Source organism: Ahaetulla prasina, chromosome 1, assembly GCF_028640845.1.
Source record: "Ahaetulla prasina isolate Xishuangbanna chromosome 1, ASM2864084v1, whole genome shotgun sequence".
NCBI classification, from domain to species: Eukaryota; Metazoa; Chordata; class Lepidosauria; order Squamata; family Colubridae; genus Ahaetulla; species Ahaetulla prasina.
In genome coordinates, this window is record NC_080539.1 from 325,463,939 (window position 1) to 325,487,148 (window position 23,210).

General features: G+C 37.0%; 1 protein-coding gene across 2 annotated transcripts in view; it reads right to left on the reverse strand.

Moving 5' to 3' along the window:
* SEL1L (SEL1L adaptor subunit of SYVN1 ubiquitin ligase) overlaps positions 1-19,414 on the reverse strand; it is a 36,941-nt gene extending 17,527 nt beyond the window's left edge. The window contains exons 1-10 of one of the 2 annotated variants that reach the window (XM_058162468.1): positions 19,241-19,414; positions 12,324-12,361; positions 11,558-11,777; positions 8,861-9,028; positions 7,487-7,592; positions 6,120-6,282; positions 3,993-4,046; positions 3,846-3,905; positions 3,404-3,485; positions 2,335-2,489 (exon numbers count right to left, since the gene is read on the reverse strand). In XM_058162468.1, the coding sequence (XP_058018451.1) occupies positions 2,335-2,489; positions 3,404-3,485; positions 3,846-3,905; positions 3,993-4,046; positions 6,120-6,282; positions 7,487-7,592; positions 8,861-9,028; positions 11,558-11,777; positions 12,324-12,361; positions 19,241-19,343 (1,149 nt within the window). In that variant the 5' untranslated portion in view covers positions 19,344-19,414. The remainder of the gene's footprint in view (positions 1-2,334; positions 2,490-3,403; positions 3,486-3,845; positions 3,906-3,992; positions 4,047-6,119; positions 6,283-7,486; positions 7,593-8,860; positions 9,029-11,557; positions 11,778-12,323; positions 12,362-19,240) is intronic. The other variant, XM_058162467.1, reaches the window with a different exon arrangement.
* Between the last annotated feature and the right edge of the window lie 3,796 nt (positions 19,415-23,210).

Below are 23,210 nucleotides of genomic sequence, written 5' to 3' on the forward strand. Positions count from 1 at the left end.
AAAAGAGGTCAAGGAAATATTTTAATGAAAAATTACCCTGCTGCAATTTTAAAAAAACAAGCAATTCACCTCAGATTTGATGAGATACCTACAAGCACTCCATGCTAGGTTTTGTAGAAGCCAATGGACACAGGGCTTTGACACTGACAGGTGGCAAATAAATGTAGTAAATACATATCAGCCCAGACTCTATCTCCTCAGATTGTTAATTGGGCTGGGCAGTTTCTAAAGAAATAGGGTGCTTTAGAACACATCAGACTGCTCATGAGGCACTTGTCACCAAATGCATCTTTTTTCCTGAACTGTACTATAACTATGGCAGGCAGCCACACAATTGGAAGAAAAATTACAACTCCTTAAGTTGCCCAAAAGCACTACATGATCTTCCAGTGTAATGAAGAAATTTACCCCTCAGATCCAAAGGACAGCACAACCATATACCCACATGAAATGACACCCTGCATATTAAAAACTAATCAGGAAAAAAAAAGGTTTTCTTTACATTTATCCAAACATCTGTTTTCTGCTGAGTAACATTGATTTAGACCAGTTCTTTATAACAATCCAAAACAATAAAAGATGGGCAATGAGAACAAGGCAACACTCTGTACTCCAAAAGTAACCACAAGTTGATGCGAGTTGTCTAATAATATTTTGTAAGGTATTGCTCATTACAGTGTTTTGAAGTATTGATTTGAAAATCATGCCTTTGCTAGCTTGAGTAAAATAATGCCAAGCAACCACAGCTCAATGTATTAAGTTTCAGGACAGAGGATGTGTGAACTAGTTTTAGCGCAAACTAAATCGAAATGACTCATAGAAGTATTCCTAGCATTTTGTAGAAAGGAAAGAAAAATATTCTCCCAGCTTTACATAAAATTTCACTCCATCATGTTTTGAAAATATAGTATGCTCTACAACCAACCAAGCTGCCTTTTTAAAAACCTTGGAGGAACTTGCATTCTTTAAAAAGCTCCTTTAAAGATGTTATACCTAAAGAGTATAGTTGAGTATTCCCTAACTTGCCTCCTGATAAACTCTCATCATTTCCAACAAATAAGGCAAACAGTCCAACTAAAGAACACAACCTTGGGGGAAAAGGTTCATGTTGTTATTCTTTAATATCTTATCACCATCACTACCCTGCTTAACTGACAGATACCCTATTATTTTCAAGATCTTTAGTTTGATGTGATTACTTGCATCATTCTCTCAATAAATAACTTTATTGTTAATTTTAAGAAGAACCCTGTTTTGTTAAATTGCAGGTTACCTGAAGAACCATCTCATCCTGCTGGGTCAGGATCGCTCCACTCGTGCTGACAGAGAGGGCCTACCACGGGTCTTATCAGTCAAAGCCTGGCTGTTGGATCCAGAAGAGCCTTCTTTAGCTGTACCCTCTGCCCTCCCATGGGTGAGATCTGCTCCCATCTTCCTCTCCTTCTACAACATCCTGAAGACCTGGCTCTGCCATTCGGCCAGGGGACCCAATGGGGGAGTATCACACTGGAGGTAGCTATTAGATTGATAGCAAACCCTCCTTTCTTCCTGCATTCCCTGCTTCTCCCTGCCAAACTTTTAATCTCATATTATTGTATTTCATTATTTTATTGTGTCACTATATTGTTACTGTTATGTTTACCCTTCTTTTCATTTCTCTGTTTTTATGTTGTAAGCTGCCTACAGTAGTCCCATGGTGATAGGTGGCAAATAAATTTAACATATCAATAAACAAATACAGGTAGCCCTCATCTTACAACAGTTCATTTATTTTTATTTTATTTAGTGACTGTTCAAAGATACAAAGGCACTGAAAAAAGCGACTTACGACCATGTTTCACATTTATCACTGTTGCACCATCTTCATGGTCCCATGATCAAAATTCAGATGCTTGGCAACTGGCATGAATTTATGATAGTTGCAGTGTCCTCGGGTCATGTGATCACATTTTTGTGACCTTTTGACAAAATCAGTGGGGAAGCCAGATTCATTTAACAACCATGTTGCTAACTTAACAACTGCAGCAATACACTTAACAGCTGTGGCAAGTAAGATTGTGAAATGGGGCAAAATTTACTTAACAACTGTCTCACTTAGCAATAAAAAATTTGAGCTTAATTGTAATCGTAAATCAAGAACTATTTGTTTTGTTTCTGGAGATGGGCAGTCAGTGTGCTCCTCTCTACTGTCTTCAGTTGCATTCCCATTTTTGCTTTTCCTTCTCTTTGTCTGCTCCAGTTGTGGCCAAATTCCCTATTCCTGTTCACGCAAGTCTCAATGGTGCTCCCTAACTAACTTTTCTCTTTGCCCTCTTAGTTTGACAGTTAAATTACCTGTGCTTGAACATCTCCTTTTTCAGCTAAGAATTGATAGTATTGTATTAAATCTTCCTCCAACATTCCACTTGCCATTCCTGGATTTTCTATTTCATCCGGCAGACGAATTCTCTGAACCACTGTGCCTCCAGTAAGAGAGATATCACTAGCCACTAGGGAGAAAGAACAGGGCAAAAACATTTAATTTTATATAATTCAAGATCTAGTGCATATCATACTTTTCATACACTGAATTACTAAAAGGAATCTTCACCTGTTCTAAATGCCCTTTAAATAACTGACACATTATAAGCAAACTTATGTCTTTCATTGTGTCATGTGATACAGAAGTTACTACAAGATGAAAAGTAAGGGAGCCCCTCAAAATTACCTCCAAATTATGGATAATTTCCATAATGAAAAATGTTCTAGGGATTTGTAAATTAAATTTATTGGGGGGGGGGGGATGAAGAGACACAACACTACCATGAGACAACTAATTTAATAAGTGTGAAGAGGTTCTGGTTGCTATTTCTTTATACAAATATTTGTAGTGCCAACTCGGTCTCCTAATAAGAGGGTTAAACAGAACCAATTAGTTCAAGCAAGAATAATACCCGTACTGCAAAAATAACAAGTAAACCTAAAACATCTAATTAAGATAATATTGTACCAAAGAAAAACATTCATTATATGCTTGCAATTCTATTGTTTCTTATGGAGAACGAAATAATACAGTAGCACAATTCTTAAGAATTTTCCCTGTCTCTTCCCCGAATGTGCTACAAGATATCTGAATGTTCCAGAGCAAATTTACACCATACAAGGGATATTGAAATGTTCCCCTTCTAGATCTTGTGACAAACCCTGTTATGTCAGTTGAAACAAACATCAGATTCCAAGCTTTACTTTTAGCATTAGCTGGTTACTAGCCATCATATAATCTATATTACCAACCACATTTCTATTTAAAGGGAATGAACTATTCCAGTTTAATGACACAAAATTATCCTGTGTACATGTTAGCTAATGGAAATGCATAGCTCTATCTCTCCATCTACTGATGTATATAAATACATGTACATACCATGGTTAGCTACTAGGCGATAATGCGTAAGTGCAGATTCACAGCTCTGAAGGACACCTATTCCAGCCCAGTACCGGTAGCCCTGGAAAGAAATAATTACTGTCATAAAGCAAGTACTGCTGTCTTACATTTGAAAATATTCAAAACAGACATAACTTGTTTTTGTTAAATCATTGGCAACTTATGTTTCAATGAACTTCAGGATAGAATGCAATAAGTAAAAACAGTAAAACTGAGCAATTCCAAAACCTTATACATAAAATTACAATTACAATATTCCTTTCTAAAAGCAAATTAATAAATTTATCTCTTCAAAGTAAATTTCTGTGTTCATTGGGGTAAATTCTCAGTAAGTACAAAACATAGCTATTATGTTTAAGCTTGCTATTAAGATTTTGCTGTTTTATATCATTACTTGTATGGTTGAGAAAACTCTACTTACCAAAATCATATGTGCTATTAAATTTCCTCCAAGAGCACCGAAAGTATAATAAACTAATGCCTATAAAAACAAAGTGCAGCTAATTAATTCTATTGTTTTCAATGGCATACTAACATAAACAGATAAGAGATGGTGGCTTTGCATTACCTTCGCCTGGCTGGAATCAACACCAAGACCGGAAGCATATAGAAATCCAAGGGCCTGAAACAAACATTAAAAACTGCCATTTTTAGAAGGTTACTTTGATTAGGTATGTTTTCAGAATCCAAATTAAATAGATAATAGCATTATATCCAGACATCTCTTATAAAAAGTGAACTAGTACCACCACACAATTCAGAGGAACCATTCCATCTGGCCTTTTTTAGTCATAGTGTGTGAGTTGCAATGATGATAGAGAAGCCCATAACAAATGCCACACAGAAAAAATTAAAGAAAAAAAATCCACCACAGAAGGCTGCATGATGAGTTTTGTTTTGACACAGGGGCAGAAAATTTGACACAAAATAGCAACAGTAATAGAATAGCTAACAAATTTAAAACACAGACATGAGTGTTTAGACACACCTGGGTGTAGTACAAAAATTTTTCCTGAAGATACATGAGACTATGTTTTATGAGATGATGATAATTTATTATTTATTTAAATCTATATGGAATCTGATTCTTAATGACTCTGGACCGCTTGAATTCAGTTTTATCCAGAAACATTAGCAGTATCTGAAATGTCTAAATTATTGCCCATATTGTATTAGAATGTGTTTTGAATGATTTTAGATCCACAGTCTTTTTTAATAAAGTAAAGGTAAAGGTTCCCCTCGCACATACATGCTAGTCGTTCCCCTCTAGGGGATGGTGCTCATCTCCGTTTCAAAGCCGAAGAGCCAGCGCTGTCTAAAGACGTCTCCGTGGTCATGTGGCCGGCATGACTCAGTGCCAAAGGCACATGGAACGCTGTTACTTTCCCACCAAAGGTGGTCCCTATTTTTTCTACTTGCATTTTTTACGTGCTTTCAAACGTCTAGGTTGGCAGAAGCTGGGACATGTAAAGGGAGCTCACCCCGTTACACGGCAGCATTAGGGATTCGAACCGCTGAACTGCCGATCGACAAGTTCAGTGTCTTAGCCCCTGAGCCACCGTGTCCCTTTAATAAAGTATATTGCAAGGCTAATATATTTTTTTAAAATTTACATTTATATCCCGCCCGTCTCCGAAGACTCAGGGTGGCTTACATTGTGTAAGGCAATAGTCTCATCCTATTTGTATATTTATATACAAAGTCAACTTATTGCCCCCCCAACAATCTGGGTCCTCATTTTACCTACCTTATAAAGGATGGAAGGCTGAGTCAACCTTGGGCCTGGTGGGACTCGAGCCTGCAGTAATTGCAAGCAGCTGTGTTTAATAACAGGCTGTCTTACAGCCTGAACCACACTGCGGCCCCTTAGTTTTTTGTCTGTAATTAAGTTTTTTGTCTGTAATTCTTGGATAAAATGTTGGAATATCTTACATTAACAGATCAATGTCTAAGACTAATAGTCTCAATTTTGTATAATCTTAAAATAAAAACAATACAACATTCAACATTTTTATTAAAAATAGAAAATGTTTAAAAGGGGCTAGCTCTCAATCTCACTATGTTGGAAGTATAACATATGAAATTGGTTCCTTCCCTTATTGTTCCTTTAGACCAGGGATAGTCAACCTTACTGTCCACTTTTGTATCTCTGTTAGTAGTAAAATTTTCTATCCGCCTACCGTTTCTACAGTAATGTGTCGTGTATCGTTGTCTGCGCATGCCTCTCACGCATCGTGGATTGGGGTTGGGGGTGGTGGTGCCGGCTACCAGCTCTGCTTATCTGTTACAGCTGGGTGGTGTGGGGGGAGATACGCGAGAATTTTTTAAATTTTCAGACAAATTTAAATTGTCATGGGGAATTTTATGAAAACCTAATGAAAATGTTTTTAAAAAACGTTATGAAATTTTTTTAAAAAGTCAATTAAATTAAAAAAAAGGAAAGTGCTTCAGTATTGGACAAAACCCCTACCGCCCACCATGAAAGCTGGAATGCCCACTAGTGGGCAGTAGGGACCAGGTTGACTACCACTGCTTTAGACTTTGTATCTGTAAGTTAAGTAATGTAATTGTATATAGATGAATATGGTTTAAAAAGTGAGCATACTTTTCCATTATATACAACCTCTCCCCTCCCGAACTTTTCACAATATGAATGATGGATCTATGGACCCTGAGAAAAAAAAGTTATACATACTGTTTGACCTTTAGGAGAACCTTCTTCAGTCAGTTTCTCAAACAGTTCTTTAGCTGACTGAATATTTTGCTTCAAGTAGTCACCAAACAATAATGTATAAGACACTCTTTCCATCGCCTTAGTATGATTCATGTCAGCGGCTCTTAAAAAATACTGATAAGCCCTTAAAGAAGAAAAAATGCATGCTATTGTTCTTTTAAGCATAAATGCTATTCCAAAAATGCATGTGTAGATGGTATGCAAATTCTCTAGCTGATGGCTGCACAAGACCTTTGAATGAATATTGTTAAAACACAAATCCAATTTCATTTGATTAATCAATATGATTATTTTCTCATTATGTGTTAATAACGTTCCTCTATTATTACATATATATATATATCTAGCTAAAAACTTTTGGAAGTTTCTGGGGGATACATCCAAGTTTGGACAATCTCAAATCTCTTCCCTAAAAGTAGCATTTTCTGTCATGTAATATTTAGTGTAAAACATGAATGCAATGTCATAACTGAAACACAGTCTCATATACTGAAAATTAATAGCAAGGCATTAAGCCAGTCATTTTTATTACTGGGGTGGGACTGAAATGCTGAAGTTATTTTTTTCCAGTTTGTTAGCAAGGGGTGGTTATGACAAAAAATAGCACTGAGCCTAGCAAATCTAATAATTTGGGGACAGGGAAGTCACATCCTGCTAGTGATGTGTGCTTGGGGGCTTAATGATTCACAGAAACAGGCACTTGTCTATTCTTCTACCTTAAGTTTTAACCTAATAGGTAACATTTAACTGATAAGCTATATCTTATAAAACAGTGATCCCCAACCTTTCCAGCTTCATGGACCAGTGACAGTAGTGTCAGGGGAGAGGGGATTGTTTTGCGTGCGCATCTGCCACTTGCACAAATGGACCTTTGCATGCTCGCCCGCTGCTTGCGTGGGGCGGTTCCTAACAGGCTACAGACTGGGACCAGTCCATGGACTGGGGATTTGGGACCCTCTTGTAAAAGAACCTTGAAGCATGTTAGAGGTTCCTCAGTCACTGCATATATTCAACATCAGGGCTATGAGTTTGCTACTTTGATCCCCAGAGTTTGTAATCGAAATAAATTTGATGAATATGCTACTGGGAGAAACTGACCTATAGATACCATTATAAAGGCTATTGATCTCCTTCTATCCAAAAAGGAGATATGAGCTACACTAGTGGGTTCCCAATCTTTTTTTTGGCCATGCCCCACCTAAGCATCTCTAAAATCCTGATCCCCCCCACCCCCGTGACATATAATTCTTACTTTACTCAAAAAGTGAACTCTACTCACGCAGAGAAAGCCTAAAAGGCCATTGAGCTACACAAAGAAGACAACTCACTCTTTCTTCTGGGCCTTCTTCCTGCTCTCATTAAGAATTTTCATCCCTGTTTGGTAAACATCTTCTGCTTCCTGCATTTGTCTTCTCTTATGAGACTCCTCTTCAGCTAATAAAAAGATTTTTTTTTAAAAAAAGGCTAATTAATACTCACTAAAACTTTGCTCATTTTATTCTAAGACTATTTTTTCAGGCTTTTTTTGTTAAACTATTATGTTTTGCCATTTTTCTTATACTGTGGCAATCAAATAACTAAAGGGTTTGTAAAGAAAAAAAAACACCAATCATATATTAAAATAATCCAGAGTATGTCTGCCTCATAGTTTGATGGTATTCTTAGAAGTCAGTCTTCATTGTGCATTTATGCAAACGCCATCGGTATCTATTATTAATGACACACAATGCATTTTGCAGTATTTTCAAAGTTAAAAAATATGAAAACATACTCCCCCGCCAGCCCCCCAATGAGCTGTTTGGAGCAATTCCCAAGATCCAAACCATCCTATTTTATACTCAAAACACGTTTTGCATAGAAAGCAGAATATTTTATGAAATTTTTACACCTGACAGATTTCAAAACTAAACATTATGTTTATTATGCTACATTTTTATGTTTATTATGCTACATTTTTAGAATTAAAATAAATGGAAATGAATCTTTGATTAACTCTATTGATAGAAATCCTTCCAGTGATCAGCGAGTTTTGTATTTCAGCACAGAAAATATATTGTTCCGGGTAATATGAGTTATTATTTTAAGCAAAAAGCTGAACTGGCAGTTGAAATAATGAACAGAGTAAAAAAAGAAATGCTTCTTTATATTTACTGTTTATTCAGGATATTCTTTTATAGTTTCCAAAACTTTATAAATATGTGGATAAAATAGTCACATATTCAAATTACCCATATATTGTTCTTTTTTTTCTGAAGCATTAACTTAACTGTCTTAAATGCCAGCATCAGAACTTTAAGGCTAAGTTCTGCTCTGAAAAACCAAGTTCATGAGTAATGTATTAAAAGTTCTAAAATATAAAAAGTAAAAATTGAGCGGTGAGTTAATAGCCACATGTACAGCATTAAGCTAAAGAAAGAGTGTTATTTCATTTAGCTGCTTAATTTAACTCCTGCAAAAATATAAAAAGTACTGTATGACAAATACCTTTGGGAGATCTGCTTATAAGCAGTACTTGTATTGGCAACAGCTCCCATGCTGATAGTATGCAGAATCTCTATAACAATGGACCCTTTAAATCCATTTATCAGAATGTACAAACATAATTTTTCACATTCATCTATATCTGTCCCTTACTGAATGACACCCATTAATTTAAATTCATGAAGTTCAAAAACGGCATTTCTTCGGAAAGCCATACTTACTTTCACAAAAGCCCCACTTTTGATCAGTCTTGTAGTCATAGGTTGTGGCACACCATAGTCTCCCATCTTCTCTCCCATCTGCAGTACATTCTGAGTATTCCTTCTCCATAAAGAGAAAGGGGAACCGACATAACTCACCATCTGCAGTTCCTCCAATAGCTGTCAAAACTAAAACAAACAACCCATGTGAAACACTCTGAAGTTACAATGCCTACCAAGTCACCAACCAATTTTAACATAATTTTATTTCTTATAGCTTTCCTGTGTAAAATAACTAAAGGCATTTCAAGTAGTTTATAAACATTTTCATCACAATGCAGATTCAGAACAAGAAATTGAAACAGATAACAGAATCACATATGAATTGTCAAAAATTCTGCCAGTCAGAAAATTCTCTACAGAACCAATTGTATGAAGTTATCCCCATGTTATACAGCTGAAAGCCAACACAACAGTCACAAAATCTAAACAATTAAGAGAAAATAAAATCAACAAAATGAAATTATCTAATTCAATTATTTAAGGTAGAATTTGATTAAATCTGTTTATTTATTAAATACGTTCATTTTAATGCTGCAATATTTCTGTAACAATTTACTATTATAGTCCGTAAACTTACTTAAAAATAGATTAGGATTTGGGAAGAATATGACCTCTTTACAAGAGGAAATGTAATTCTGAAATTTACATAAAACAAGGAAATGCAACTTGACGTGGCATTTTAAGAGAACGTCAGTCAGAGATCATGGGTTATATCTATGATACAGGACTGAAAGAGAACAAGAATCACTTTATGCTCTCTTTCAGTGTTATAATTAGATGTGTGAAAAGTTTCATAACCATTAAGGACTTCAGATGTTCCTTGCCTTGCTTTTGCAAAACATTTGTTCTTAAAATCTATTGGGACATTTCAAATTGCAAATGCTTTTCATATCATAAAGGTTGTCTGTTTATATTCAAATAAATAAAACTTATATGGCAAGTAAGTACAATAATAGCTTATCTGTAACTCTTTCTCTACTATATGCACTGCAGTAAGCCCCAAATAAGCTGCAGTGACGGATTCCCACAAGCTAAGGTTCAAAATAATCCACTTTATGATTTAGAATTATATGTGAATTCAGATATAGAGTTCCAATCAACAAACAAAATACAAGGATATTGCACTGAAACAGACAAGATACCATGAAAGAAAGACAATACAGCTTCTTTCAAAATACATATTGCAATTCCTATTCAGATGTTTTTCATCTTATTTTTCTAGATTAATGTTCTGAAATCTGTCCCCCTCCACCTTGTCTACCAGTAATTACTGCGTTAGTGAACAGCATAGCTGTCTTTTCAGAGGAAAGATAAGTATGCAGTTATGCAAATTAATTCAGAATAAGGCTTATTCCCACACAAAGTTGCAGACAAATATTTTAAAAGCTCTTATACTGTGGCTGAACCATAACTGACTCAAGCAGCCTTGCAGAACTTCCAGAACTCAGCAGTTTATTTAGGGGTAGAAACAAAGCATTTTCCATTTTGTGAGTAGTCTTGTTTTCAGTGCATCAATAAACAGATATGCATATGGTTTCCTATTTTTAAGTCCAAGTTCTCATACAGATGGACTAATCTTTAAATATCTGAGTATTCTCTTTGGTAATCTTGCTTTCATCGAAGCATATGTTACTATGGGATTGTGATGAATACCAGGCATCTCTACCATCACCTCTAAAATCTGTTTCAAAATTGGGATCTGAATATTGGAAACAAGATGCAAACAAGGATTTATAATGTTGTTTGCATTTAGTGACTGAAATCAGTGAAGCTAGTTAAAAATCACAGAATGCAAGCTATGGTTTTTAAATTGACATTGAAGAGATTTACCAGCAACTTGTCATCAAAAGCATTTAGGTCAAAAGTCTGATTAATTATGTAACACTGTTAAAACCGTATGAATACACTGGTGGGGCTGACATATAAGACAGGCAGAAAACTATTTTACCAGCAAAATATATTCTACTGATTCATGGATATACCTGAATAGTTTTTATATTTCCATCAGTTATTAAAATGTTATCTCACCTTTATTATTTTATAAGTAACTCAAGATGGTGAACATAAATAACACTCCTTCCTCCTATTTTCTGTACAACAAACCTATGAAGTGAGTTCAGCTGAGAGCGAGCGACTAGCTCAAAGTTACTCAGCTGACTTTCATGCCTAAAGCAGGACTAGAGAACAGTTTCCTGGTTTCTAGGCCAGCACCTTTACTGGTTCTCATGTCCTAAGAAGGAGCATCAAATTCCAAAAAAAGCTGTAGTCAGAATTTAGGTCATACTGCTTAAACAATGCTGTTTTAAAGGAATCAATATTTGGGATTTTTCTTGTATATTTGTAGACACATTATCTGATTTTCACCACATAATGTGTCTACAAACATGCAAGAAAAATTCCTAATATTTATTCCTTTAAACCAGCATTGTTTAAGCAGTATGTATAATGTTACCATTATTACAGTTCGTTGAAAAAAAGAGCAAAATTAATACAGGAAACAGGGAATATGAGGCTTCTGACTTTGATATAGTTTTACCAATTTCTCTAAAAAATGTAAAAATGTTTCCCTCAAGCTCTTACAAATCTCATCTAAAAAGTACATACAAAACTGCTTAAGATCGGCAGATGGAAAACTTTAATAACCCACACAATCACCTGTTTTTTCTGCTTCTACTTCTTCCAAGTCTTTATTTAATAAGGCAGACAATTCTAAAGAGCTTAAGCTCTCCAAAGTCCTTTCCTTGTCCTCTTCTCCAAAACCATCTCCATCTTCAGCTAGAGCCTCTGGATCTTCAGAATCAATAAAGATCTGACCTGCTACCACTTGGGCTCCTGCTGAATGATCCTTCACTTGTTCTTCAGAAGGCAAGGTTGACTACAAAATAAATAGGAAGGAAAAAAGGAAACATAATTTTTGTTATGAAATATAGCAAAGTTGGAGTTTTTATTTTATGACAATTGCATGCAAGAAATCAAAAGACATGAAGGATAGTGTATCCTTATCCCTAGGATAATGTAAACTACTTTGTTATAGATTCCAATTTATCACATTTTCTTCCAGAATCTACTTTTTGTTTTAAAAATATGTCTATTCTCTACTCCCAGCAACTCATATTTCATTATATCCCATTAGATGTTGCTGAGCTATGACTTCCACCAGCTTCAACCAATGCAGCTAATGAATAGTGCAGCCAATGCAGTTATAGTCTCACTGGAAATTAGCTGAAAATATTTCCCATTTAAATTCTGAAATGACCTGTGTGGAAATAATCTAATATATTTCAAAATAATAGAATGATTGAAATAAAAATAATTTTCTTTCATTTAAGCTTTTAGAACATGGTACTATATATTGTACTAGGTTCATTAATTCAAAAATTCATAGCTATGAGAAAGGAATCCCAGACAAAAGACTAGTCACCTTTGATTCAAAAGACTCCTCTTGAGCAGCTTCTTCGTCTACAAAATTAAAAAGGATGATTTTAACAGCAAAATTTGGGAATAAATCATGTTCTTAACAAGTGGCATTAATTTTGTCTCAAAGCTTCTGATAAATAATATGTAAATATTAACCTACACTTATGAAATTACTTCATGCATAAATGCAGTATGCACCCAAAGCCGTACAACAATGTGCTAGAGATACATACCTCCCAATAAATGAATATATAAAGTAATTATAATTCTTAGCTTTTTTGCAAATCAATAATCCAAGCCAGGAAGGATTATAAAGCATAGGTCGTCTTCAGTGAAAAAAAATAGTGGTAGATATTTTTCTTATTACTTCTTTCCTTCACCACTAACAAAAAAGATCACAGGACTATCTAGTATGGCAATTAGAGCAGAAAATACAGTTTGTTTCAATAAAGAAAGAAATCTTACATTTGCAAAAAGCAATCTGGAATTAACTAAAGGTATGTAAATAAAACACAGCTTAAAGATAAAGTGTTCAATTCAATTTAATCAGTTATTCCAAATTAGTCAATATGCTGAAAAACTGTAAAAGGTATTATATTTTTCTTTCTCTTGCTGTAAAATGTGAGTTTATTTCTTTTTTATTTTAAATAATCATCAAGCACAGACACATTGCAATAACAATGTGACTGATATTTATTTCTATTTACAGTATGTCTATTTCAAAAAATTTAGATCAGCTAGAATCCTTAGGCAGGAGAGAAAAATGCTTTAGAAGAAACAGAGCTAATATAAGAAAATAAAATACTGATACACGGAAAGAGCCAAAAATAAGGAACTGAATGGAGCAGAGACAGAAGGTCTTCTAATTGAAGCTTCACACAGCAAAATTTACAAATAAAAGAAAAAAAATTACAATCAATTTTGGGCAATGTTATATAATAAAGAAGATTAGAAATCACTCTTTAAGAACTAATGCTTCATAAAATTTCCAGACCAGTAATATAGATTGTAAGTTTATTTATTCAGAAAAAAGCAACATATTTAGCACGAGAAAACCAATGTAATCAGTATCAGAAAGACAGTGATTTCACTTGAAAACAATTCAAATTAAAAAGCATAGATAACAATGACATATTTTTGGTGATCAACTTCACAATAAATCACAAGATTTCTGTTTACCTTAGTATTGTGTGTGCAACAGGTTATTATTTTAATTAAACCCATTAAACTATCATACCAATAAATGTATTGAAATAATTTGTATCTTTAAAGTGAAGCAAGTTGGCTGTATTTCATTCTCATTGCATCATGTTAAGATCTCTCTGAAGGAACAAGCTCTATATTAAGTTGCAGGCAAACACATTGTTGACTGTCAGCAGATAAGATGTTCTTTCCAAAGCAATGTATCATAAGGAAAACAGGTTCTGTTTGTTTAGCTGTCTTTTTCTTTTCAGCTGGTAAAGATTTTATGGAAAAAAATGCCAGCAGGGAAGTCTTAGTTTAGGTTCATTATATTTCAAGGACTCAACAAAAAACAAGTAGATTTTAAAAACCAGAAACCCTGTTGGGATAAACACTCAGGTTTGGTTTCTTAAAAGCTTAATCTGAGTGTATATTAAAAACGCATGTACATGCTAATTATTGATTCCCATGAGAAGATAAGGATTATTAACAATTCCAGATCAATTAACTAAATTGTTTTTCTAATATGAAAACCCAGAGTTTGCAAAAGATGAATACACGTGACTCTTGTTATTCAGATTGGGTCCATCATTCCAACATAAAACTACAGTCAATAACACTGCCATTTATAAGACCTTGAATCTTGGAAAATTATATCCAAAGCCTATAGCCATTCTCTTCTTTTTGTTAGAAATTCTTCAAGAGTGATTTTATGTGCAATGTACTGAAATTTACAGATGGATCAATTTAGCCACATGGCTCCAAATGGCTTCCTTGTGGCCTTTTTACTGATGCCATTTGGTTCTCCTAGTTATTCTGCTCTAAGAGATTTTTCACAGTAGTTGTAATAAATGGCAAAACAAAAAACACAAATATCCTCCAGCCAAAGCTAATGATTATAGACCAACTTCAAATTTTAGTTTGCCTCAAAAACTTTCTTTTAGAGCAGGATTTTAAAAACTATTTAGTGTCTTAGTTATTTGAAAGTAATAGTAACAGGGTGATAAATTTAGAAATATAGTTCCAATTGAAAATTAGCAATCTAGGATTGTTTCATTTGCTTCACAAGAAGCTGGGTACTCTGAAAAAATAGTTCTGGGAAAATACGCACTTCAATTAGATTTAAACAAAAACAAATCAAACCATACCTTTGGATATAATAAGTATTCAAAGTACACTTTTCCTGACAGCCAAAATACAGATAACCCTCAACATACGACCAAAATTGAGTCCAAAATTTATGTTGTTAAGTGAGAAATTTTTTAAGTGAGTTTTGCCCCATTTTAATGACCTCTGTTGCCATATTTGTTAAGCGAATCACAGCAGTTTTTATGTTAGTAACACGGTTAAGTGAATCTGGTTTCCCCATTGACTTTGCTTGTCAAAAGGTCGCAAAAGAAAAACACATGACTCCAGGACACTGCAACCGTCATAAATGTGAGTCAGTTGTCAAGCATCCGAATGTAAATCACGTGACTATGGGGATGCTGCAACAGTTATAACTGTGAAAAATGGCCATAAGTCACTTTTTTCAGTGCTGTTGTAACTTCAAATGGTCATTATCAATGATGATAAAGCATTCATCCTTGGCATTGGTTTGCCTCTGTTTTCTGTGAAAGACTATTGTAACATTTCTCATAACAAAGCTATTCTTTAAACATGTGGAAGAGACAATAAGAATATGACAAAGCTAGGGTCATCAAGAAAGATTTTACTTTTTTCTGATAAAATTTTGTATGCTGTAATAGCATGAATGTAAACAATCATTATATTCAATGGGGCTTATTGAATACAATACAAATATTCATACAACTACAACATGAAATTCCCAGGGAATATATCTAAAATATGCCTAGAGATAAACCAGTATTAAAAATGAGAGGTTACCATTTTGCTAGGAAAAAATATTGTGTTATTATACATCCAGCGTTAAATAAGTAATATGTAGAAATATTACAGCTTTGAAGATTATGTGGGTGAATTTGAACTGACTAAACACCTTGGTCTTTAGGTGTGAATGAGAGAAATTAGTCAACATTTTAATTGAAAAATTAAATAATATTTTATTTACTAGTGGGGCAGTTAATTTTTAATGGTTGAATTATCTGCTTTACTCTCTCAGTCAAATCCGTTAACTGACTTTATTATCTCAGTTATTATTTCAAGTACAATGAGAACATGACAGAATAGAAGTAAACATATATACATAGTCCATGTAATTATAAGTAAAACTTCTATCAGAATATGTCAGTGGCCTCCTAACTGGACATCAGCTATCCAGGCAATCACCTCTGGTGCTGCTTCATGCAGCTCTAGGGAACCAGAGAACACACATCATGGGCACAATATGTTGAATAGTTTGCGTATCAGTACAATCGCAACAGGGGGAATCTTTCCATTCCCATTGATGCAGGGCCGTGGCACGTCTTCCAGTATCGCACCTAATTCTGTTCAATTTTGACTAAAGTGAGGCAGCTCTAAATCAGGTGGTTTGGTAAAGGGATCACTAATGGTCAGGCCACAAGAAGGTACCTTGTACCATTCCTCTCTCCAGGCATTCTTGGGAATAATAATATAACTATCTCAGTTATCAGTTTCCACTGCTTTTCTTTTTATATATGACAATCAATTTTCTCAGACATTCAAAGCAGTGAAAAACTATTACCCACCCATTAATACCATGAACCTCCCTATCTGCTATCAGTTATTAACTTACTTCATTGCTAAATTTATTTCATTCATTTATATTCTTCAACTTCTTCCTATCCCTCTCTGCAGAAATGAGCTCACATAATTTCACACGAACAATAAGCATCACCACCTGGCCTCTTGTGCTTTCCAGAGCGTTCTGAACAGCCAGACAATAAATATAGATTTCTAGAGTAGAGAAATATCAAGCAAAGGCTTGAGGAGATATGACAAACTAAACTGTCTTTGAAAAAGCTAGACAACTGAAGAACTATAAAGGACAAGGAAATGATAGAAGCTTAACCACATGTAACCCAGGATGGATGTTCCTCAGGAGAAGACAGCAGGATACTAATCTCCCACAGGTTGGAGTACCAGAAGAGGAAGGGATCAACCATCATGCTCACAGCCACCATGGAGTCTTTTAAAGGACACTGATTTTGCTAACCTCACTTTCTAGCCACTTTCAGAAGTGACTGCTTATTTAACTATCTTAAGGCTAATAGAGAACTGAAAAGCCACCTTATGAGTTTACAGTCATTTATGAACAGAAGAAAATTTAGCCATAAGTTTTTTTTAAAAAAGGAAATAAACAGCAAAAATTAAGGGTCCCAGCAAATTTGGAAAATTGAGACTGTTACTTTAAGATTTTGGAAGTAATTAAATTAAATAAACAGCTTTTTGTGGGAAAATTTTGTCTTTGTAATCTTATGGCAAGGCAAAGAAATATCAAATTTGTTTATTATTGTGATGAAGATTGGAAGTTATATATTTCTTTTTTTCTATTTCTTTTTCTAGGTTTATTTTGTAATAATATAGTGGCTTCGGTGTGAGGTACCAGCTGTACGCTGATGACACTCAGCTGTACTTTTCCACACCGGGCCACCCCAACAAAGCTATCGAAGTGCTGTCCCGGTATCTGGAAGCCGTACGGGTCTGGATGGGGAGAAACAGGCTCAAGCTCAATCCCTCCAAGACAGAGTGGCTGTGGATGCCGGCATCCCGGTACAGTCAGCTGAGTCCGCGGCTGACTGTTGGGGGCGAGTCATTGGCCCCGATGGAGAGGGTACGCAATTTGGGCGTCCTCCTGGATGCACGGCTGTCTTTTGAAGATCATTTGACGGCCGTCTCCAGGAGAGCTTTTTACCAGGTTCGCCTGGTTCGCCAGTTGCGCCCCTTTCTAGACCGGGATGCCTTATGCACGGTCACTCACGCCCTCGTGACGTCTCGTCTGGATTACTGCAATGCTCTCTACATGGGGCTCCCCTTGAAGGGCACCTGGAGGCTTCAGTTAGTTCAGAATGCGGCTGCGCGGGTGATAGAGGGAGCCCCTCGTGGCTCCCATGTGACACCTCTCCTGCGCAGACTGCACTGGCTACCTGTGGCCTTCCGGGTGCGTTTCAAGGTTTTGGTAACTATCTTTAAAGCGCTCCATGGCATAGGGCCGGGCTACTTATGGGACCGCCTGCTGCTACCGAATACCTCTCACCGATCCATGCGCTCTCACAGAGAGGGACTCCTCAGGGTGCCGTCAGCCAGGCAGTGCCGTTTGGCGACACCCAGGGGAAGGGCCTTCTCTGTGGGGGCTCCCACCCTCTGGAACGAACTCCCCCCAGGACTTCGTCAACTTCCGGACCTCCGAACCTTCTGCCGCGAGCTTAAAACACATCTATTCATCTGCGCAGGACTGGACTAGATTTTAAATTTATATTGGTTTTAATGGGTTTTATTATATATACTGTTCTTTTTAATTATCTGGCTATGTGGAATAAGTTTTTTAATTGATATTTTATTTTGTATTTATATGTACCTTTTTATTTGCCTGTGAACCGCCCTGAGTCCCTAGGGAGATAGGGCGGTATATAAATGCGAAAAAATAAAATATAAATAAAATAAATAAAATAAATAATAATATAACATAATGTAACGTAATATAATAATCAGTAAATATTTGGTAGAAGCTTTTGAAATTTTGCTATTATAACATGTTACAATAAATCATATTCCTCGGGGGGGGGGGGAAATGTTATCAAGAAATGGCTTGCCTGATGCAAAAAGATAAATGTGTACCTTATCAGCAAAATATGAGAACATGTCTATAGTGCATTTTAATGTGCATTAATGGCTTCAGCTGCAGACATAGATCATATTTACAAGCTTGCATAGGCAAAAGGAATTCACAGTCACCGCCTTGAGTTTTTGTAGGAAAGATCCGATATAAATATAACAAATAAGTGCCAAATACCTATTATATATGCACTTTTTTGTATATTTATACAGACTTGTACAGTATGTACAATAACCATGTTATGAGGGGGGTGGAAAGAATCAAAACCTTTCGCAACATTTAGTAAAGCACTTAATAAACAGACCTTTCCACTCCTCGTTTAGCAGATCATTCCACGCTGTGTTCTAGAAAAAGTTGCTAGGGGCCTTACAACAGGTGTGAGTGGGGGGGGGCGCACCTCTTTTCTGTCCTCTGGTAACCCCTTAGTCTTAGCTTTACATATATACATTAATTGCAGAGCAAGTGCCTTTAAACACAAAGGGGCCTATACTAAGATTTGTCCTCCCTGGATTAATTGGTTGCTGAGTTCTGAGTTGTTTATATATATGTGTGTGTGTGTGTGTGTGTGTGTGTGTGTGTGTGTGTGTGTGTGTGTGTAAAAAAAAAAACCACGACATATAAAAAAACACGACAAAAGCGACATACAAATAACATAAAATAAAATCAGCGGTAGTATTGAAGTGAGGGGTTGCAAATGCTAAACGTCAAAGCTGAAAGCGAGGCTAATCTGTGATGGTTATATATACCCTTCCTGGGAGGTTGTCAGGAAAGGACCACTAAAAGCAACTGTTTATTCCAAGGCATTTGACCCGGTTTTCGACTGGCTTCTCTTAATTCTACCGGCTTTCGGCCTTTTGCTTCACCACCACCATACTCCATACCCGGCTGCCGCCGCCGCCGCCCTCTCAATCAGGGTCTCCCCTCCCACACTAGGACCCCCCCACGTCCACAAAGCAAGGCCCACCGGAAGCGCTCGTACTGACCAGCAGCCGCCAAGCTGATGGACGCTAGCAACAGAAACAGCGGCAACCCCACCGCCGCCCGTGCCAGGAACCACCGAGGCCCGGCCCGCAAGAAAACACCCATCCCGCCGAGAAGACGAAAGCGACTCCGCCGCGGCGCTCCGAGAAAACCCGGAGAGCTGCCGCCTGCTCTCCGCCCCTCGCGCCGCACGACGGCCAATCAGGGCAACCCCTGCGTCGCTTCCAATAGCTGCTCGACGCTGGAGACGGCGCATCTTCATTGGCTCGCGCGTTTTCTGACATGGCCTCTCCGAATTGGCCGGTAAAGAGCCCGATGCCAATGGCGGAGCGACGCGTCAATGTCATGCTCGCGGCCAATCCAACGGCGGAGAGACCCATGAAAGACAACTTCTGAGATCTAGTGGAATCGAGGGATTAGAAACGCGGAAGGAAAGGAGGTCGTAGAGTGATCGGTCTTCGTTGCGGGATTCCCGCACGTGGGAGTCTGTTGGAATTTAAAAGTTTTATTCTGCAGTTGAAAGAGAGGGACACTTCGCTGTGCGGCCTCCCAGAATTCCCCAGTGGGCGACCAATGCAATATTTATCTACCGCAGAGGTCTTCAAACTTGGCAGCTTTAAGACTTGTGGACTTCAACTCCCAGAATTCTCCAGCCAGTTATGCTGGGAGTTGAAGTCCACAAGTCTTAAAACTGCCAAGTTTGAAGATTTCTGATCTACCGAGAAATCGGCCGAAAGGACTACAAAAACCAGGAGACATTGCAAAAAGGAATTAATTCCAATTCAGATCTCTTGATGTCAGGATCCGTCTCAAGGAATGACGTGGATCACAATGCGGGCCAATTGTACATTGTAACGATGTGCAAAAATTTATGATTTCTTTGAACATTGTTTTCTGACACGCACATTCTCCCTCGATATATCTGAGATTTTAGCCTAACCGTGTGTCGCAGCGTGTAATTTTCCTCCTCTTCCCACCCCTTAATTTCGGCAATAGAGAACTAAAACCTACGAACGACACATCCCCCATCCTGCTTGCAATATTGGGAGAAGAGGGAATAATTACTCTGCAGACGTTTATATTGCTAATGCATAATGTAATTTACTTGCTTTAAATTACAGACAAATTCCTTGTGCGTGTAAGTATACACGGCCAATAAAGTATTTATGTTTTGTAAATTTATTTGATTTACATCTTGCCTTCATAGTATAATAATAATAATAATAATAATAATAATAATAATAATAATAATAATAATAATAATAATAATAATAATAATAATAATAATGTTTTAATTTGTATACCGCCCTTCTCCCGAAGGACTCAGCGCGGTGAACAGGCAAATAAAATACAAACAAAAAACAAAAACGATAATTAAAACAACCCTTAAAAAACTGATTCAAATTTGCCAGAAAATTTAAAATAACATTACACCCCATAAAAATTACAAAAATTTAAAACCCATGAAAATTCAATTAAAATTTAAAATTTAGAATTTAAAATCAGGCCAGTCCAGCCATACGAAATAAGCAAACAAACAGTGTTTTTGTAAAGATCTGTTGCAGATCGGGAGTGGTACAAACCCAAGCATCATTTTCCATTGGGAAGGTACTTTTATTAGAATAAAGAAGTGCATTGCATTTCTTAAAAAAAGATGGGTTTTTTTCCCATTTCCTGCTTATTTACAAGAAGCTTCTTTACCCTGCAGCTGTTGTTTCTGCTATCTTAAATTAAATCTTGGAAAGCTGATGGTTCTGTGTAGTATAAAGAATGCCCTGAGGGAGAAATATTGAAGTTGTGAAACTTTGTTTGAAAAAATATTCTTGAGTCTGGAGTTTGCATAAAAGAAAAATGTCAAGCTTCATTTAGGATATGGCATAATGATAGAAACTTAATTTTATCCGTTGCCAAAAACTTGCACGAACTACTAAAATTACAGAAGAGAGAAGACTGAACTGAGACAGGAAATGGTGATTGCTCTAAAGTATCAGTCTATCTGACAATCCATGGTTTATAGAGATCCATAAGAAAGGAGATAAAACAACAGAATCCTGTTGAAAACTACAGCCCCTATGTGTCAAGAAGTTTAATAGGTACAAGAAGCCACTCCAGACCAAATTGGATTCCAATCATAACACCTATTCTCTACTCCTTTCTTTTTACTTCCTTACTTTAATGTTTTGCTTGTACTTTTTGTTTTTGGTTCCTTTATTTTTCTACCAGATGAAACTTTCTTGCAAGATGAAACCTCTTGAGCCCTCTTCTGACTTACCAGTTGCTGCCAGGCTCCCACACCTAACCCAAACACTTGAATCATCAAGGATAGGCCTTTAACTGGTCACTAGTGGTAGATCCAGTGTAGGCATTTTCCTTGCATTGGGTCTATCCCGGTGATGGCTACCCTTTTCTGGACCAAGTGCCAAAACCCCCAAAATGCAATGTTTGCATGGCCCCTGACTCCCTCACAGTTGTTCAGTAAGTAACATGGTTGTTAAGTGAATCTGGCTTTCTCATAGACTTTGCTTGTCAGAAGATCGCCAAAGATGATCACATGATCCCGGGAAACTGCACCGGTCATAAATATGAGCCAATTGCCAAGTGTCAAAATTTTGATCACGTGACTACAACAATGCAACAGTCATAAATGTGAAAAATGGCCATAAGTCATATTTTTCAGTGCCGTTGTAACTTAGAACAGTCACTAAATAAACTGTTGTAAGTTGAGGACTATCTACATTAACTTTTCTCATCAATTTTTGTCCTGCCATGCATTTGGTTTTGGCTTAATTTTCTATGTGAAGTCAGTGGTTGTGATTTATAACCTTTTTAATTTGGTTTTATTCAAAAAGTACCATATTTTTCCCACTATGAGACGCTCCAGACCATAAGAGACATCTAGCTTTTGGGGAGGAAAACAAGAAAAAAAATCTTCCTCCGTCTCCCAGCAACTTGCCTCCTTTTAGCAAACAGCCTGGTCAGCTTCAGCACAGCCTGATTTAGCATGAGCAGCTGATTGGCAGTCGGATTGGCCGCCCAGAATACCGCCTATCAGCTTTTCCAGGCTGTGGGGATTGCTGCCGCTATCACGGCCCATCACTGCCACCACCTGGAACGGACCAAAAACGGGATGCGCAGAGGCCAAAAATGCACGTGGAAGCTAAAAACAGGGTGTGTGGAAGCGGTGATAGGCGGAGACGGCGATAGGCAGTGACAGCGGCGATGGGCGGTGGCGATCCCCACAGCCTGAAACAGCTGATCAGTGGTATTCCAGGAGGCCAATCCAACCACCAATCAGCTGCTCATGCTAAATCAGGCTGTGCTGAAGCTGACGGCTGTTTGCTGTTTACTGCAAGGAGGTAAATTGCTGGGGGCCGGCAGGTGGGCAGGGCTTCGGCAACATTTGCTCTATAAGATGCACAGACATTTCCACCCACTTTTGGGGGCGGGAGTGCGTCTTATAGACCGAAAAATACAGTAGTTAAAGTCACACAAGATCAATATTTGTAACTTGACCATTAAAAATAAAAATTACTTTTCTCAGCATTACATTTTCTTGCTAGGAAGCCTGTCTTTTTGTTAATTTATAAATTAATATCTCATTGCTTTTTTAAAAAAACTGTTAAATATTTATCTTGATGTGCCGGATTTCCTTTCACTCTGGTTGTAAGCAGTTTATTGTACTGGGATATCTGAATATTCTGAGGAAGTTGAATAGGTGTGACTAGTTCCTATCACATGCTAAATTTTGTCTGCTCAATGACAATAACTCTTAAATAGCCAGGTTTATAAACACCCTAGAACAGGTGTGTCAAACTCGATTTCATTGCGGGCCGCATCAGGGTTGTGTTTGACCTCAAAGGGTGGGGGGCGTGGTCAGGGTGAGCCTGGCCAGCTCGACATCACTCATGTTATGTCCACCTCAGCTCCGTCCGAACAATGGCTTAATTAGCCAGCTCTTATCAGCTCTGGCAG